This window comes from Lucilia cuprina, chromosome 4 (genome assembly GCF_022045245.1).
Source record: "Lucilia cuprina isolate Lc7/37 chromosome 4, ASM2204524v1, whole genome shotgun sequence".
In the NCBI taxonomy this organism is placed as follows: domain Eukaryota; kingdom Metazoa; phylum Arthropoda; class Insecta; order Diptera; family Calliphoridae; genus Lucilia; species Lucilia cuprina.
Window position 1 is genome coordinate 95310883 of NC_060952.1, and position 20687 is coordinate 95331569.

Sequence of the window (20687 nt, forward strand, 5' to 3'; positions counted from 1 at the left end):
CAACTCTTACAGTTTCACTTTAAGTTTGATGAAAAATAGCAGAACAGCCCTTCCAACTATTAGTTTGTAATCAATTCTCTGGCATCTAGTGTTTGAAATGAGAAGCTGCTTCTCATTTACAATCTTTTCTGATTGATTCAAACTATATTTTGTTTGATGACAAAACGAAAAATATGCTAACAGGATAGTGACTAGCATCCTAATTCTAATTATTTTCCACTATCGCTATTGAATGTTATGATAAAAAACTTTGGTTTACAACTCGTATGAGTTGCATCGTATTTATAACACTAATACTAAAGAATAATCGCATAATCATATCCCTTCGTCTATGTCTACTAACTTTGGCTTACAACTCCTATCAGTTGCATCGAACCATTTTATGTTTGATGATTCAAAATTGCTGAAAAATGATTCAAGCTATTAGTTTTTAACCAACTCTTTTCTATCTAATGCTTTAATTGGGAAACTATTTTAATTTACAACCATTTCTGCTTGCATCAAACCAATTTTAAGCGTATTACCTTTTTTGCTATCGAGTTTCATGCCTACTGACTTAGGTTTACAACTTTTATCATTTGCATCAAACAACTTTTAGTTTAATGTCGCTTTAATTGAAGAAATCCTTTTTTACTTTGCTTCGGTTACATCAAACTATGTTTAGTTCAATAAACCCTAAACTTAAAAAACCATGGCATAAAAAGAAAAAAACTTGGTTGCATCAAAAGATGTTTAGTTCAATAAAACTTAAAAGAAAAAACTTTTTAAGAATAATTTTACATAAACCCCAACATTATTGGACTACCTACAGTATTATTTTGGTCCAGTTTACTAAATTTTTAATTTAAAAACCTCTTTTGTTTACTACAACCTGAATAAGGTTTGATTGAATGAAATTAGAGGAAAATCACTTAAAATTGCGTAAAGCTATCAATAAACCTGGTTGTAGTTATAAGATAGTCCAACTATTATGTGTTGCATCAAACTAAAAGTAGTTTAATCATACAGAATTAACCGAATTATTTTTGATCCAATTTCCTTAATTTTTCATTTACAAAAGACTTTGATTTACTACACACCCAATAATGTTTGATGGAAGCTTATCGTCTTAAGTTTTCCGCTTTTTGTGGAAAGAAATCTTGGAATTTCCGAAATTTAAAAGCATTTTTTTCATAAAGGAACTCATAAAATCTTCAGCGGCCAAAAAATCTCTTTAAATTTTGTTTTTTGTTTCCTCCAAATGATACATTTTACAACTTAAAATTTGTTTAAATTTCTTATCAAACAATAAACATCTACAGTAAACATTTGTTTATTCGAGATATTTTCAATAACCAGAAGAAGACCAACCTCAACCTGTTTCTTCGAACATTTTATGAATGAATGTCGGACGATCATTGAAGACTTGTCATGCTGTTTGTAATATCTATAAAAATAGCAATTGCTGATAAAATTTTCAACATGAATGTCACAATCATAATGCATTCATATACAAACTAAACTTTTAAGAATTTGAAAAACTCTCAATTCATATCAATTAAGGATCGTTAGCAAAGTTCAACAATGCGAATTGATCTTAAAAATGTCACAACTTTTTTGGATTAAACGATTCCTAAATCTAGTGAAGGGTATAAAAGTTGCATCATAAATGCCTATGTACTTCAGATTTAAACGATCTGCATCAATATTTCGTTGTTCTCTACCCCAAAAGAAGATCATCATCCTCAATAGTTTTGTGTGTTCGTACATAAAGCAATAAATAATAAATCAGTAAGTGTACAGCGGGAGGATTGCGCAATCGCATTGTATTACAATTTTCTGTGTTGTGCAAATGTACGATCATGTGTATGATTCGAACATAACATTGTTTAAGAAGCTCCCCATACGAATGTGTGTTTGGACTAAACTTACAGCAGCCGTGTTAATGTTTGTTTTGGTTCTGGTATCTTTATTATTTACATACAACATGTGTTTTATATTATTAACTTGTTTTTGGTGTTTTGTCTTATTTTCATCCTCTATAAAGAATTTTTGCCGTAAATTGCGAATTATTTTAAATGGGCTGGGAAAAACAAAGTAACAAATGAACTAAGTTTGTAAAAAAAAGATACCCAATAGGAATGTTGTTGGAGACTCAAACTTATGTCTTAAATTTTAATTGATGCAGAACAGAAGACACGTTTTACTAGTTCCTCTTTAAACTAAAATTAAGAAAATAGGAAATTTTTTAAGCAATTCAAACTTTTTTTATTGCTTTCAAACCTCAAATAGTGATTTCATGCTTAATCTGTTTGATATCAAACATATTTCTTTTTGTCATCAAACACATACTTGATCTGGTCCTTCTCGAAAGACTATCGATATGTTTCCAGGAATTTAACATTTAGATATCTGCAAACTTTTAATAGATTCTTCAAACTAGTTTTGTTTGATGTCAAACATGTTTATCTGAGTAAGTCTATAAAGTACTTAACCGAAAGAAAACTAAAGTCTAAATAAGCTCTTCAACAGTTTTACAACTCCGTTCGAAACATTCTCTCTACTCCAAATACTACATCTTCTTGTAAGATTATCGTATTGTTCTTGGGTATTACAAATAGTTAGAAGTATGAAGTAAATTTTTCCAATAGTTGCTTCAAACCACAGTTGTTTAATATCGAACATGTTTAGGTAAACCTCCTCAACTGTTTCGTAGAACATTTGAAAACCCTATCGAAACGGTACAAGGAGCCAAATTGTTCTTATACCACATCTTAATGAAAGTCTATTGTGTTGTTTCTAAGGATTCCGAATTCAGTGGCTTCGAACTAGATTTGTATGATATCGAACATGTAAAAATAACCCTATTCAAATGTTATGAAATCATGTTTAATCATACAACGTTTGAATATCCAATCTAAATGGTAGTGTATAGACAGTTCTGCTATCCATACACCACATCTACATGGAATACTATTGACAACGAGACCAACTGTCTATACACCATATCTTCATGGAAGACTAATGTGTTGTTACAACGAGACCAACTGTCCATACACCTCATCTTCATGGAAGACTATTGGGTTGTTTCTAAGGATTCTAAATTCAGTGGCTTCAAACTAGATTTGTATTTTATCGAACATAATAAGATTAATGTTTTGTTATCAAGTTTAATCAAAGAACATTTGAAATTCCGATCGAAACGGTCCACCAATCTCAGGCATTACGATTGCGAAGAGTCCATAGATTATGCTCTTTCAATTCCAAAAAACTCCAAACTTTATAAGTAAAAAAAAGAAGGAAAACACTTTCCCTCCAGCTTTACACAATTTTCATCAAACTCCTTCTTATAACTAAGCTCAGGCATTACGATTGCAAAAAGTCCATAGATTTTATTCCTTTAATTCTAAAAAACTCCAAACACTTTCCCTCTAGCTTTACACAATTTCTCCCAAACTCCGTCCTACAACTCTTAACAGTTATTAATTTCCGATAATTTCTCTTTTTACTCCAAAACAATGGCAAAAACCTAAAAAAGGAATCATAAAACCTAACAATACAGTTTTTCCACCAACAACTTAATTTTTAATTGAGATACTAAAGTGGGCGTAACTATTTCGTATTTATTTCTTCAACCACAAACATTTCACTTCATGGTTCTGTTGTTTTTTTTTTTTGCTGCTTTCTTGTTCTTTACAAATTTACAAGTAAATTAAACGAACTCCAACCAAGTGTCCATCACTGAGCGCCAGGTGTAGCAGGAGGGTAAGTGTATGAGGGTTTTTCGTTTGGCATTTGCTGTATGTTGTGTTTTTTTTCATCATTCTTTAAATCAATATTAAATGAAATGTTATGTTGCATTTAAACTGCAACACGTTCCAATACAATAGTCGTACGTACTCGTTCAGCAAAATATTGTTATTATTTAAGTGCCGATGTTGAAGTTTTAAAATGTATTTTTTATTTCAATTTCTTTAACATTAAACTGGACGCGCAATTGTTCGTTGAGTTTTATTGTTTTAAAAAAAAATATCTACATTATACTACATACATTTGATTTTTTTGCATTGTGTAGTCATGTATGAATGGCGGGACTTTCATTGTGGAATAGTGAATATTGCAGAGGTTGGGTAGAGGGAATATTCTGCTTTATTCTGGGAAAAGAAAATGTTTGATAACATACTGCGACATAATCATGGCGAAGGTAATGAAACTTTCGCCAAATTTCGTTTTTTGTTATCAATATTTTATTTTATCGTAAAAAACATTCTCTTAAAGAATCTAAAATAACCCTTAGTCTGTTTAGAATCTATTTTGACTTGACTTTTCCTTGAACGGTGCCCATCCTGCTGGCTTTATTGTTATTCAAGTCCTTTATAGCAAAATTGCTTAAATTTCTTTATAATTGAAAGTTTTTCTTAAAAAAAAAACTATTTTTTTTGGGTTTTAACACAACTCTTATTTGGATTAGAAACCACTTTAACTTAACTTTCCGATAAACAAGTCCAGTTAACTTCACTGCATAGACATTTAGCAGTTTAATAGGAAAATCGCTTAAATATCTTTCTAACTTTGATATCAATGAACTGTTTTCTTTTTAAAAAGTTTTTTATCTCTGGGACTTAAACGATTCCTTAGCAGAGTTAAAACTTATTTTAACTTAGATATCCTTTGAACAATCACCTTTAGGAACCTTTGTTCATCATTCATCTTAGAGATTGGGAACTCGCATCTAAACTCGATATCAATTGCAGGTTGTTTTAGTAAAACATATTCTTTTCGGTACTTTATATAATCCTTGGACAAATTAGATTCGATTTTTACTTGGTTATTCCTTATTAAGTTCTCTTCATTGCCATTCGTCATCTTTTTAAAAGAATCGCTTCTTCTTTAATATGGTACGAATCTGATATTTTCCTTTAAAATTCTTAGAGGAATAAGAATCTATTTCAGCTTGGGCATCAACTCAACAACTCCAATTAGATTCTTTCCATAGGAATCTATCTCCTTAAAATGAGAATTACTCAAATTTCATTCTAAAGTTGAAACCAATTTCCCTTCTTAGTGTTTTGTCTCCACCAACATGATAATCGTCTAAATTTGACACCAATTTTCCAGTTTTCCTTAAAAAAGTATGGTTTCCGGTAATGCAAAAAGAATTTACTGTTTTAAGCCTTCAGAAGCATTTATTCCATGATATTGAATAATTGAATAACTCCAACAAGACATTCTCTTTATAAGAATTTATCTCCTCAATATGAGAATTCCTCAAATTTCTTTCTAAAGTTGTTACCAATTTCTCTTCTTAGTGATTTGTCTCCTGAACATGATAATCGCTAAATTTGACACCAATTTCCAACCGTTTTCACCTTAAGAACTCGTCCGGATTTTGAAAAATCGTTAGAAGCTTAATTTAAATCAATTATTTGCTTCGAATAACTTTAGTTTTTCCTTTAAGATTTTTCAATTCCTACATTCTTTGCCTTAATTTCCCAGAATAGACCAGTTCAAAACTGCGTGGCTCGTGTGTTCAAATTTTTGCGCACAATTTTCAATCGATGATGATGACGATGATGCTGCTGATGTTAGTGTTTTACTGCTCCTGCTTAATGTGTTTACTCATATGGTCATTTGGTTTTTTATTACGAGTATTTGTTCTTATGTTCTTCAGACGATTGGTAGTTATTTGTGGTGATGTTGATGATGTCGACAACGACGATGATGCTGCTGCTGTTGCTGATGAGAATGGTGTACTAGTTACATTTCATAAGTTTTGGAATATTAGTTATCGTTAAGCAAACAAATTCTGTTTCTTTTTTGTTTTTGTCCAGATTACTTGGCTTGGCCTGAGAAATAATGGGGCAAGTAGGAAATTTTTGGATTGTGAATGAGAATAGGACTCAGGGATATAATCAATAGTAATTCAAAAGTTCTTGGTGATCGTAGTCAATGTGGATATAATGCAGCTTCAATGAATCCTCCAACTTAGCTCTATACAGAATTCAGATATTTTGAATATTTGATATTCCCTCTTCTGACTCTCGGTAATGGTTTATTAAGTCTAATCAAACCTATAGTTATGTTGACACTTCTGTCTCTCTTCAGAAACAAAGTTAGCAATGTGTGGATAATATTCACAGACATTATCGAAGACTGATCTATACCCTACACAAAGCAGGGATTTCCTCCTTGTGACAATAAAATTTTCAACGACTACTAGATGATACTACATTTCTCATATTTGATAACCGTTTGCCACTTTAATCCTTCTACGTTTAAACCTTCTTTGCACTTGTTTCAATTAATTTTATGCCTTAAATTTTTGTGTTTCAAATACATATTACAAACCTTAATCTCACCTTTAGAATTTGGCAAAGAACAAAAAAAAAGCCCACAGAAAATCAAATATTTAAAATAAAAAACACCTTCTTTTGAAATTATAACTCAATCTGCAACGAAGCTACCTGCAGAGTTAAGCAGCAGCAACAACAGTAAAATAAACGCCACAAAAAATTCCCGAAAACCCCAAAAAGAAGACAAAACAAAATTGAGTTTTCAATTTAGTTTTGCAGATGATTTATTTAACTACAACAAACCAGAGAAAAAAAACAAAATAAAACAAAAGAAAAGAGTATGAGAAATCAATAAATGTATAACACAGACAAAATTGTAAACTTTCATTTATAAAAAAAATATAAAACAAATTGAAAATCAAGTTCTTTAACCTTTGATTACTATACCCTTCCTCTTACAGTCCGATATTGTTCACCAATCGGTATATGAACTGGTGCACTCGGAAGATCGTGAAGAACTTCAGCGACAACTTTTATGGAATTCTTTTTTACCAGCCGATATGTCTAGCATGCAATTGGCAGAGACACTGGCTCCCGACAAGACCATCTATTTGGAACGTAGTTTTACCGTACGCTTTAGATGCTTACTAGATAATACCTCGGGTTTTTTGAGACTGGATATACGGGGACGCATTAAAATCCTACACGGCCAGAATCGTAAAACTGAAGAACCTCCTTTGGCTTTATTTGCCTATTGTACACCCTTTGGACCGCCTAGTTTGCTAGAGATTCCTCATAAGGAGAATATGTTTAAGTCGAAGCATAAATTGGATTTTTCTTTAGTGTCAATGGATCAAAGGTAAGAGACCTACCCCTTGGAATATATAAAGTAACTTAATATTAATATCTTAATACTTTAAAGGGGCAAACATATATTGGGTTACTCAGATGCTGAACTTGTCAATATGGGTGGCTATGATTTGGTGCACTATGATGATTTGGCCTATGTGGCCAGTGCTCATCAGGAACGTAAGTATTTTTATAGGTGGAAAAGTTAACCAATAACTTATCAATTTTCTTTTAGTTCTTAAAACTGGTGCTTCCGGCATGATTGCCTATAGATACCAAAAGAAAGATGGTGAATGGCAGTGGCTTCAAACCAGGTATGTCTACGCCCACACTTTATTAAAACATTAACTAAACTGCTATTATGCTTATAGCTCCCGCTTGGTTTATAAAAATTCTAAACCCGACTTTGTAATTTGTACTCATCGCGTGCTAATGGATGAGGAAGGTTATGATTTGTTGGGTAAACGCACCATGGATTTTAAAGTTAGTTATTTGGATACTGGTTTGGCTTCTACTTATTTCTCGGAAGCTGATCAGCTAGTGGTACCTCCTAGTGGTTCGCCAAATTCGTTACCACCTCCTGTCACACCCACTAGACCTAATAGAAGATATAAAACTCAATTAAGAGACTTTTTGTCCACTTGCCGCTCCAAACGCAAAATGCAGCAACAAACTCAACAAACTTCACCTTTGGGCCAGGTCTTATTCTTTAAAATTTTCAAAAACTTAAACAATTTACTTAAAATATCCCTCCTTTAGGTCACTTCACCTGCTCCTGTAGTGGAATATCTTCCAGATCCTGCTGTTGCAGTGGCTGCCGCTTATTCCAATCTAAATCCCATGTATACGACATCACCTTATGCCACAGCTGCCGATAATATATATATGGGCACTTCAGTACATTCTACCAATTTTTATCCAGTTACCGAAAATCTTTTCCATCAATATCGTCTTCAGGGTGTGGGTGGTTATTATGCAGACTATCATCATACCGGGGCTCCCGCTTCGGCTTATGTGGCTAATGGTTTTCTGTCATATGATGGTTATGCTATTACCTCTAAAGAGGAAAAATGGCAGGATACGGGCAAATACTATAGTGGCTATAGTAGTGGTTATGGTAGTCCCACATCTACACCACAGGTAAGCTCTATACTTAACTAATTCCTTATTAAGTTTTTTAATATTTGTTGGAATTTCAGCAAGTTCCTTTAAAAACGCCAAAGTCTTCACCTCATGTCATGGAAGTGGTATCCTGCTCTTCGGACGGGCCCTCTCCAGTAGGCGGTTCTGTGAACAGCCTTAATAATCCCGCTAATAACTCCTCTAATGGTGTGGTGGTAACACCTAAAGTGGAATTAACTCCCCAGGATCCCTATGAAAGACAAACTGTTCTAATGTGGGGTTCTCAGTCTAGTGGTGTGCCCATCAATAGTATACATAGTTCAGTGGCTTCAACAAATCGACAATTATCTGCACATGCAGAACGTTCACCGCAATCCACACCTCTAACCAATGGAGGCGGTCTTAGTTATGCCAATAGTGAAACAGAAACAACTAATAAATGGAATGGTTCCACCAATGCTAACACAACAAAAGATGCTAAAAGTGCTTCCACACCTGACAGCTATCAAATGCATCATGATGATTCGGGTCTATACTCAGCCTCATCACACACCACCTCTCCTCAGCATAGACTAAGCAGCAGTGGCAGTAGTACGGGTGGTGTACCAGGCGGTGGAGGAGGAGGCGGTGGTGCCGGAGGAAGCGCAACACTTAATACGGTGGCTGAAAGTCTTACTACAAGTGCAGCAACAGCACATCATAGCAATCATCAAACAACTGCACCGGCAACACCAGCACCTACGCCTTCAGCAGCAACTGAGAGCAATAGCCTAATGACTGGTCAACAACATACAATGCACCAATCACAACAACAAACTCACACTAACAATGCTCAATTACAGAATACAGTGCATCATCATCAATTATCACCACATCATGTTGCGTCGACGGTTGCAGCCAGCACAACACATGCGCATCTCACACATCAACCCCCAACACAGCATCAACATCATCACATAGCTGTATCGCCACATCATCATGGCCATACCACAGCAAATGCCCATCAACATCATGCGCATCATGCTGCTCATACGCCTCATACTCATCATACGCACCATCATCATCAAGCACAGCATCATCATCATCCACCATCAGCCACAGCAGTAGCAACCTCCTCAACACCACATCATCCCCATCTAACACATCCGCATCATCATCACCACCACCATCATCCGCATGCTCATCCTCATGCGTCTGCCACCTCTAATACCACCACAGCAACCACCCCCAATGGCAGTGAGGTATGGAGTCCTGCATCATATGCATCACAATATGCTTCACAATATTTCTCTTATGCTCACCATGCTCATCACCATCACCACCACCATGCCCATGCCCACGCTCATGCGGCAACGGCTGCCAGCAGCGGCAACAGCACCACTACTACGGCACCTCCACACATTAGTAGCAGCACTCAGTAGTTTGTTGTTGTGTAAATTACTTTTTTCACAAAAGAATCTCTCAGACTCAAGTAACCCGAACCAAAAAAAAATAAGAAAATGTGTTTATTTTTTAGGGTTGACCCTAAAAAGCAAACGATTTCTTTTAACGTTACACAAAAATATGTTCGGGTGTGTAGACCAATGTATGATTTAGTTTGTATATCATAAATATAACTTTTTTTAGTACTAGTACTACTGTAGTTTTGAAAGGTTCAAAAGGTAGCACTGTAGAAGTTTGAGTTTAAATTTTAATACATAATGAGATTTGTTTTGCAGTTTCTAAATAGTAACTATTCTTAGTCTATTGCTTAAAATATTTAAGATTGCTTATGATTAATACATATTATCTCTATTCAAAATTTAACTCTATTCTCTTTCTAAATTCGGAAATTCTGGAGTTGATTATGCAGTTTATTTATTGTGAACAAAAATCATGATTGCGGATATGATTTAAGGTTTTACCTTTTATAATCTTATACTTTAAACACTATTTCTCTTCAATTTATATTTCACTTCACTTTCGAAATCAGGCAATATTCGCGATTATTCTTATAAGTTTATTTTTTGAGAATAACAATCATTATTGCCAGATTAAGATCGTTTCTTACATTATTGTTATAAAGTTTTTTTTTTAATTTATATTTCACTTCACTTTCAAAATCATGGAATATTCGCGATTATCCTCTTTGGATTATTTATTGAGAATAAAAATCATGATTGCTGGATTAAGGTTTTATAGCGATGCTTACATTATTGTTATAAAGTTATAAACTACTTATCTATTCGAATTAAAAGTATCTTACAAATTCGTACAACTATATCTATTTGTGAAGAAAGGTGAAGATCCAAGATATCCCCGTTATTGGTTTCGGTAATTGTTCCAATAAGTAATTGTTAATTGATTTATGACGGCGTTTTTCAATGGATTCTTACAACTTCAATTAACTTTTACATCGTATCATCGCTTGTTAAAGAAACTGACGTATTCCGTGATTCCATAGCGTTTTAACTCGGTATAAGTTTGTCTACATCTGCACTCCACAAAAGTCTGGTAATAGTGATTCCAACGAGAACATTAAATTTAAATTTTTATCCGTTAAAAGTTTGTAATGCAAAACTGATCTATAATGGTAATTTTTAAAGAAGTCTAAGGACTTCATATGCATGTTAACGATCGCCTGTTAAAAGGACTGTAGTGATCAGTAATTTCATCGAGTTTAAAATCAGGATCACTCTTAAATCTGCAATCCATACAGGACTCTAAGGAAACCCGAAATTGAAGAAGGACCTTTCATAGAGGTCCTTCTTCAATTACCTATTTCGTTGGACTAAAACTATATCAATTAACAGAACTATTACCGCACTATGCGCAAAAATGATCGTTTGTTAGAAGGAACTATCGCGTACCATGGTACTAATGAGTTTAAAATAAGAATTAGTATTATTTATATCTGCCATTTTTAGATCACAGTCCATAGGGAAATCCAATGACAGATATAAGTTTGAAATTAAAAGGATTCCCATGATTCAAAGAAATGTTTGAAAAACCTTGTTTTAACAAAGTTTTTTGCTTAGTTCAGCAAACTGTCACTGAAAGTATAAATGAATCATTACTACTCCAGAGTCTAGTCCACCTTTTCAAATCTTAAAATACTACTGCATTGGTGGAACAATGCAGAGTAATTTTTCTTATTCCAAAAAATTTTTCATTATAAGAGCTCTATGTTGTTTTCATATCAACATAGGAAATAAAGGAATAGATTCTATAATAGGTTAAGAAGATCTTAAGCTCGTTAAGAAACTAATTAGATTCTAAATCAAATTTCCACCATGACAAACGTAGCTTATAGAAGTATTTTTGATAATTAAAACTTTAAACTTAATAATGCAATTTTTTCTAACACTTAAATCACTAGCACCTTTATATTTATTTTACACAATTATCTTCTGATTTCTATAATTTTTTTTAACTAAAAATTCCAAGCAAACACTAATGAAAACAATATTTTATTTTTAAAATTCCATAAAAACCTACAACTACTACAGATCGTGATCAGTCAACAGTCACAACAACATCAGCAACAACAACAACCCCAACACCAAATATTACAACTTAGTGCTTACAATCAACATTTACAACCTCTGGAGTCGATGGCCAACGTAGTAGGTTCAGGAAATTGTCAGAATTCTACTATAACAACAGCAGCTTCTGCAAGTTCATCACCTTCCTGTACATCACCCATTAATCAGACACAACAATTGCCAGCTATTAGCAGTGTTATAAACGGTTTAAATGGAGGCTCCCTGCATCATAATGGTTCCCCGGGGGGTATTGGGAGTGTTACCACCGTTACCACTGCACCCTATCATCAGCTAGCCATAATAGCTTCGCCAATTGTTATAACTTCTGCCTCTTTGGATGGTTGTGCAGGTGATATGGCTACACAAAGTGTGGCCCTACAGCAATTGGGTGGTGCTGGAAGGGTTACTTCCTCTCTGGGCAATTTGTCAGCAGGAAGTAGCGGTCTAGGTGTATCAGGATTAGGAGCTAGTGTTGGAACTTCCTCGTTTAAGAGAGGCAGTGCCGTTATGCATCCTTCATCACTGGCCTATGCCACTAATGCGTATGTTATAGGTGCTCCGGGTACTACAACCTCGTGTGCCTCGACTTTAAGTGGTTTAGAACAAACTATCGATGGCAGTCCTTTATTATCGTTTTCGGAAGTTACCAATACTCTATTGAATCAGTAGATGTTCCAGAAAACAAAGTAAGAAATGAGTATAAGAATAGTGAGTTATGATTATGAGAGAAAGAATGATGTTGTCTTCTTCTCTATAGTTAAATTCCATATATGTATATCATGTCAAAAAAAAAGTATTAAAAAATAATAATAACAGTATCAAGATTTTTGTTAAAATGTTTCAAATATTATTTCGGATCAAGAAGACTTTGGGTTTTACTCTCTCCGTCTCTGACCAAAAGATTGTAAAAACGAGTCAGATTAATGCATCAGATCTTTAAATGATCCGTTTAATTAACAAGATCACTGAATACAAAAGAGAGCAGAAAACCACAATTCAATCTCAATGTTTTCGGACTTAAAAAAGCGATCTCGAATTCCGTAAGCCCCAAACATTCAAATATAAAAAGAATGCAACAAGATCATAAAAGCCACAATTACAAAAAAATCCCTTTAAGGAGTAATTTTTATTACAAAAAAAATTTTAAATTTTCAAGAGAAAAATTACATAAAATATATTTTTTATTTTAAATTTTATTTAATCTCAATATTAAAATATAAAACTCCATAACAGAAAGTAAAACATTCCATAAATTGTATTAACAAAATAAAAAAACATGTAAAAATTTATATACATAATTATATTTTTTGCCAAATAATAAATAGACTATCGTATCTTCCAATAAACTTATCAGCACTTAAAATAAGTACATTTTTCATTAAACTCACACTTTCAGTTAAACAATTGGAAAATGTTTTCTTTTAGAAAAGTAATGAATTTATAAATGATGGAATGAAAATTTTCACATTTTGTAATGACCTTTAAGAGGAAGATTTGAATTCGTGAAAGTATTGTGAACTTAGATCCATTTAGAAATCAGTTATCAGATAGTAAGTTAAAGAAATTTAAGCTCAATATATAATTTTTTAGTAACAAAATTTTTCACTTCTGATACAGTTCTAGTTCAGTTCTAGTTCAGTTCTAGTTCAGTTCTAGTCCAATTCTAGTTCAGTTCTAGTTCAGCTCTAGTTCAGTTCTAGTTCAGTTTTAGTTCAGTTCTAGTTCAGTTCTAGTTCAGTTCTAGTTCAGTTCTAGTTCAGTTCTAGTTCAGTTCTAGTTCAGTTCTAGTTCAGTTCTAGTTCAGTTCTAGTGCAGTTCTAGTTCAGTTCTAGTTCCGTTCTAGTTCCGTTCTAGTTCAGTTCTAGTTCAGTTCTAGTTCAGTTCTAGTTCCGTTCTAGTTCCGTTCTAGTTCAGTTCTAGTTCTGTTCTAGTTCAGTTCTAATTCAACGTATATTTCAAAACAAAAAATCGAAATTTTATAAAAATAATTCATAAAAAAATCTATTCTTCTTTAAAAAGTCGCAAAAATAAAATTTCACTGAAGACCAAAAATTTCATTCAACAATGGAAATTTTATAAAAATTTTAGTAAAAGTTTGAATTTTACCAATATTCCAAAAAGCATAAAATTTTTTAACTAATTTTAACCAAATTTCGAACTTTGACCTTCCAAATTGTCTATACAAATATTTAAGAATTTTAAATATTTAAAAATTTCATAAAAATCAATATTTTTTATTTGAATTTTGACCTTTGTTATAAATCTGTTTAATTATTCTTAGAAAACTTATATTTCAAATTTAAAATTTTTAAAAGTCTATACTTAAAAAGTTTTATTTAATATTTGTTAGATATTCAAAAAGTAGACCTAAATTGTTATTATTTTAAAAAATATAAAAGCACTTACCTTAATATACATAAATGTTGCACAGATGGTCCGAAAAATTAAGAATCTGGAAAAAAATTGAAATAGAAACGCATTATAGAACATATTTCTGAAAAAATGTTTCACAATTTCTTAAAATTTTCAAATTTAAAATAAAACTTCCATTACATCATTTCTAAATTCATTATATATTAACATTTTAACACAATTTAAAATTTTTATAAAATCATTTTTCCAAAACAACCACCTCAAATACATATATATTTGAAAAGAATAAACCCTAAGAGTTTCAGAAAAAATAATACAAATGATCTTTTTTAAAACTGTATATAATACTTAAATCAATAACAAATATTTAAATAAATCATAAACAAATATTTCCATAAATTTAAAGAAAGATTAAAAAACTACAATATATTTTAATTTTATTTTCTGTGATAAAAAAGAACATATGAACAATATAATAATATTATTAAAAAGAAATAACTAAATTATTATTTTTTATTTTTTTCAAAAGGATAAAACATTTTTAAGCTCAAAAACTACAATTTAGATTAAAACTAAAGATAATATTTGAAATTAAAGGAAAAAAAACTGGCACAATGAAAAAGCTAACAGTATATCTAATAATTAATAATTAAAAAAAAAATAAAATTTTCAAATATAGAAATAACAAAAGCTAAAATGGACTAAGTTTTGAGTTGATTTGCAAATACATGAACACCGAATATTTAGTTCAGTTCTAGTTCAGTTCTAGTTCAGTTCTAGTTCTAGTTCAGTTCTAGTTCAGTTCTAGTTCAGTTCTAGTTCAGTTCTAGTTCAGTTCTAGTTCAGTTCTAGTTCTAGTTCAGTTCCAGTTCAGTTCTAGTTCAGTTCTAGTTCAGTTCTAGTTCAGTTCTAGTTCAGTTCTAGTTCAGTTCTAGTTCAGTTTTAGTTCAGTTCTAGTTCAGTTCTAGTTCAGTTCTAGTTCAGTTCTAGTTCAGTTCTAGTTCAGTTCTAGTTCAGTTCTAGTTTAGTTCTAGTTCAGTTCTAGTTCAGTTCTAGTTCTAGTTCAGTTCTAGTTCAGTTCTAGTTCAAAAGCAAAAACAAAAAATTTGTGAATTTTCAATATTTTTAGAATGATTTTAAATATTAAATAAAATATTTTCTAACTAAAAATTAACTTAATTTCTAACTACTTAAGTTCGTTTTAACTTTAATAAAAATATAAAAAAACAACCAAAGATTTAAACATAAAACAAACATAACAATTTGCAGAAAATTTAAAAACAATTGTAAATTTAAAACAAATAAAAAAACTGAAGGTTGTTGCTCCCAATTAAAGTTATTATTATTAATAACATAGCAATTTTTATTAATTAAAAAAAAAACTAATATAATAAAAACTTTTATTCATACTAAATGAAAAATTTTAATTAATAATTATAAAAAAGTTTCCTATTATCATTATTAATAAAACAATTTATAATTAATTTTAAAATAAAAATCCTTTAGCCTGTAATTTAGCCAATCAATATTGTAAAAAAACTAAAACAAACATCTTAAATAAAAAAATATTTTAAACTAAAAAAAAATAAACCATCTAGTCGTATATTACTGTAAACAAAAACCTATAAATATTAAATTGAATAAATAATTAAACTAAAATTAATATTATTTAAATAAGTAAGATTTCCTAATGTATATTATAAATTTAATATTATGATAAACATTTAACAATAAAACGCAATAAAAAAACTATTAAATTATTTGGCCACAATTTCAAAGTTTTATTATTACAAAAAAATTAAATACAAGTCCAGAGAATACTTCAATAAATTAAGATCTTTATAAAACAATTTAAGGAATTTTATAAAAAATTAATATCTTGTCTAAATAGTGAGTTATAAAATTAAAACTGGCATTAAAAAAATTAAAACAAAACAATGTAAAATAACAATCAATTCATAATAAATTTATTAAAAATTAAAAACTATTTAAAAATCCTTAAATATAGTGTTTCATTTAATGTTCAAGAAAAGAATTCTTTAAAAATGGAAAGTTTAGTTCCAGTTCAATTCCAGTTCAGTTCTTGTTATGTTCTATTTCAGTTCTAGTTTAGTTCTAGTTCAGTTCTAATTCAGTTCTAGTTAACTCTAGTTCAGTTCTTGTTCATTTCTAGTTCAGTTCTAGTTCAGTTCTAGTTCAGTTCTAGTTCAGTTCTAGTTCAGTTCTGGTTCAGTTCTAGTTCAGTTCTAGTTCAGTTCTAGTTCAGTTCTAGTTCAGTTCTAGTTCAGTTCTAGTTCAGTTCTAGTTCAGTTCTAGTTCAGTTCTAGTTCAGTTCTAGTTCAGTTCTAGTTCAGTTCTAGTTCAGTTCCAGTTCAATTCTAGTTCTGTTCTAGACACTTCTAGTTCAATTCTAGATCACTTCTAGTTCAGTTCTCGTTAAGCACAGTTCGGTTAAGAAAGTGAAAAACGTCAATAAACTTTTGTTTTCACTAAAAAAAAACTAATTTGCATTTTTCGTGTCTTTAAAATTTCATTAATATAAATATAGTTTGTAATAAATATTAAAAAAAGATATTATTGGCTCTAACAATTAGTACCGATCGAATTTTTATCAACTGTGACTATATTTAGATAGAGAGATCAATTGATCAAACGAAACGAATGTATTAACGATAATACAATTATCAATTTATTAGCAGAAAATTTAAAAAAAAATCGATCAATAATAAATAAATAAACAAAAATCGTGTGAAATATTGCGCTAAGATTTGCTCTAAATAGAGACATTGAAAACAGTTGCGAATCGTAGTTTGTCGTGAAAAGAAAGACGGGATGTTTAGAATAGTAAAATATTGCTAAAGAAAATGAGTTCATTTAAAAATCAAGAAGATATAGTACAAACTGTCAATGGAAACTTTGGCAAATGGCAATTACGCTCAATAGTTTTGATATTTTTGTGTAAAATTCCCACGGCATGGTTTACAATTTGTGTTATTTATACGGCTCCTACTCCACAAAAAGGAGATTATTATTGTAAACCTACGGAAAGTTTGGATCATAATATTACTACAGATTTATTGGAGAACTATATGTCTTATAATTTACAAAAAGATATACAAAGTACCGATCGTCAGTTTCAAGTGGATGCTTGTCACACTTTCAAGACCAGTTTGGAAACAAATTTTGCACATAAAAATTTAATGAATTATTCTAGTCCATTTGCGAAGCCCCAACAGCAAAAAACACATCAAGTGAATGTTCATCTAGTGCCGTGTGATCATTTCGAACACAATTCAGAATATGAATCTCTGGTGACACAATTTGATTTGGTTTGCTCGCGAGAATTGCTGGTGTCAATGACCCAATCATTTCATGCTTTAGGGGCCTTAATTGGCGGTCTGGTGGCGAAAAAAGCTTTGAACCAGTAAGTTGATAAAACGTAAGGAATTTTAACGGAAAAAAATCTAATATTTTCTAAATTACAGCATTAGTCCGCGCAGGCTGATGTTGTATGGCATGTTGGGCCAGATTATGTGCGGAAATCTGACGGGTTTAGTAACCTCATTTGCTTTGCATGTCTACTATCGCTGTTTGACTTCAATGTTTTGTGCTTTTATGTATACATCGGGACAAGTTATATGTAAGTTTGTGGAACTAGAACTAGAACTGAACTGAACTAAAACTGAACCAGAACTGAACTAGAACTGAACTATAACTAGAACTGAACTAGAAATGAACCAGAACTGAACTAGAACTGAACTAGAACTGAACTAGAACTGAACTAGAACTGAGCTAGAACTGAACTAGAACTGAACTAGAACTGAACTAGAACTGAACTAGAACTGAACTAGAACTGAACTAGAACTGAACTAGAACTGAACTAGAACTGAACTAGAACTGAACTTGAACTAGAACTGAACTAGAACTGAACTAGAACTGAACTAGAACTGAACTAGAACTGAACTAGAACTGAACTAGAACTGAACTAGAACTGAACTAGAACTGAACTAGAACTGAACTAGAACTGAACTAGAACTGAACTAGAACTGAACTAGAACTGAACTAGAACTGAACTAGAACTGAACTAGAACTGAACTAGAACTGAACTAGAACTGAACTAGAACTGAACTAGAACTGAACTAGAACTGAACTAGAACTAGAACTGAACTAGAACTGAACTAGAACTGAACTAGAACTGAACTAGAACTGAACTAGAACTGAACTAGAACTGAACTAGAACTGAACTAGAACTGAACTAGAACTGAACTAGAACTGAACTAGAACTGAACTAGAACTGAACTAGAACTGAACTAGAACTGAACTAGAACTGAACTAGAACTGAACTAGAACTGAACTAGAACTGAACTAGAACTGAACTAGAACTGAACTAGAACTGAACTAGAACTGAACTAGAACTGAACTAGAACTGAACTAGAACTGAACTAGAACTGAACTAAAACTGAACTAAAACTGAACTAAAACTGAACTAAAACTGAACTAAAACTGAACTAAAACTGAACTAGAACTGAACTAAAACTGAACTTGAACTGAACTAGAACTGAATTAGAACTGAACTAAATTGAACTATTAATAATTTGAATTTTCGATCGATGTTAATATTTGATAAAAAAATTCCCTCTTTAATTAGTAACCGACATTACCGCCGGAAAACCTAGAACCATAATTGTAACACTCTCTGAACTATTTTGGTCTATTGGTCTTATTCTCCTACCCGGTATATCGATATTTTTTGATAGTTGGAGTTATCTCTATATAGCGATATCTACTTCTGTAATACTTTTAGTATTTTTACACAGGTATCAACAATTTCCTAAAAATTAACCCAAGAAAAAAACTAACATTTGCTATCTTTATACAGATGGATTTCCGATAGTCCTCGTTGGCTTTTGAAACACAATAAAATCGAAGAAACTTTAAAACTTCTACTAGAATCGGCTGCTTTTAATAATCGTGAAATACCTTTAAATTTGGAAACTCAATTACAAACCTATGCCAATAATTTGAGAAATATTAAGGAAAGTAATTACTGGTCTATATGGGATGGTAAAACTCCTAGAGTTTTTATTGTGCTAATACACTGGGCCTGGGTGGTATCGGCTGTTCTATATAATGTTATGATTTTGATGATAAGAACATTGGGTGTGGAGCATTTGCATGTTAATACCGCTTGTTTGGGTAAGAGAAATTTATGGATTTCCATATAATTGAAAAAAAAAAATAATTAATTCTTTTGAAAGGTTTTGCTGAAATGTTGGGAGTCTTTTTGGGTCTATATCTCATTCTATATACCCGTCATCATTGGCTTTGGTGTGGTTATGTTATGATGCTGGCTGGTTTTCTTACGTATCTTTTATGGTTTATACCAGATACTAGTAAGTTGTTAATTAATTTAATTGAAATTATCTATTTTCATAGTATTTTTCTCAATTCCAGTTAAGGAATCTCGCCGCATAGGTTTTGAAATGTTATTTTGGATTTTGCTTAAACTGGCGAATTCAGCCTATCTCTCCATTCTAACCACTTGCACGGGACAATTGGTGTCTCCGGAAAAACGTTCGATCTTAATGTTGTCCTCTTCATGTTTTAGTCGTTTTTGGTTAATTTTTGCTCCATTCATAATAATCACCACCAAGATACACATACTTATACCCATTACCGTATTCGCTTCATTGGCTGTTAGTAGTGGGGTGTTAATGTGTTTTCTAAACATTCACTTTTGGAATGAAGAACAACCGAAAATTTGTAAAATTCCTACACCCAATACTTATCGAAGAAAATCATCCACTATATTATTACGTCGCAGTTCATGTATTTCCGAGATGAGCTCTATGGAAAATCAGAGTTCTGAAGGAGGTTACGATAATCCCCTGACAATAAGTATAACCGATTTATGGCATATGGATCGTAGTATGGGTTGTATAGAGGAAATGGAAATGTGTGATAATGCCACGGAAGGGGGAGTAGCAGAGGAGGCAGAGGCACAAAATCAAAGGACAAGAATTTAAAACTGAGAAAGTGTGAAAGACTTTTTAATTAATTTATAATTAGATCAATTTTTGTTAAATTTTAAAAAGAAAATAGATAAATCTTAAAATGTTTTCAGTTTATTTTGTTTATTTTCTAAAATTTTCTAAGATAACCAACAAAAAATCAAATATTTTTATAATTTATTCGATTCAAAAATTAAACAATCGCAAACTGTTCTATAGAAAATTGTCCGATGATCGATTAACAAAATTTTGCATCAACGATTAATCGGTTACTGGTTAATAAAGGAGAAGAGATCAATAAAATTTTTTATAGAATACTAATCGATCACAAATTCTACAGAATACTGAACGATCATAGAATTGAACTAGAACTGAACTACAACTTAACTAGAACTGAACTAGAACTGAACTAGAACTGAACTAGAACTGAACTCGAACTGAACTAGAACTGAACTAGAACTGAACTAGAACTGAACTAGAACTGAACTAGAACTGAACTAGAACTGAACTAGAACTGAACTAGAACTGAACTAGAA

General features: G+C 31.7%; 2 protein-coding genes across 2 annotated transcripts in view; both read left to right on the top strand.

The window, feature by feature from the left end:
- The window catches only part of LOC111676534, a 68454-nt gene extending 55061 nt beyond the window's left edge, over positions 1–13393 (top strand). The window contains exons 5-11 of the mRNA XM_046947768.1: positions 6734–7131; positions 7195–7301; positions 7357–7435; positions 7493–7820; positions 7881–8261; positions 8321–9484; positions 11732–13393. Coding sequence (XP_046803724.1) covers positions 6734–7131; positions 7195–7301; positions 7357–7435; positions 7493–7820; positions 7881–8261; positions 8321–9484; positions 11732–12436 — 3162 coding nt within the window. The 3' untranslated portion in view covers positions 12437–13393. The remainder of the gene's footprint in view (positions 1–6733; positions 7132–7194; positions 7302–7356; positions 7436–7492; positions 7821–7880; positions 8262–8320; positions 9485–11731) is intronic.
- A 3608-nt stretch (positions 13394–17001) lies between these two features.
- LOC111676518 (solute carrier family 22 member 3) lies at positions 17002–20171 on the top strand. Its single transcript, XM_023437478.2, has 6 exons — positions 17002–17564; positions 17626–17780; positions 18789–18957; positions 19020–19336; positions 19399–19533; positions 19595–20171. Exons 1-6 carry the CDS (start codon positions 17005–17007, stop codon positions 20164–20166), a joined length of 1908 nt encoding a protein of 635 aa, XP_023293246.2. The 5' UTR covers positions 17002–17004; the 3' UTR covers positions 20167–20171.
- Positions 20172–20687: the final 516 nt, after the last annotated feature.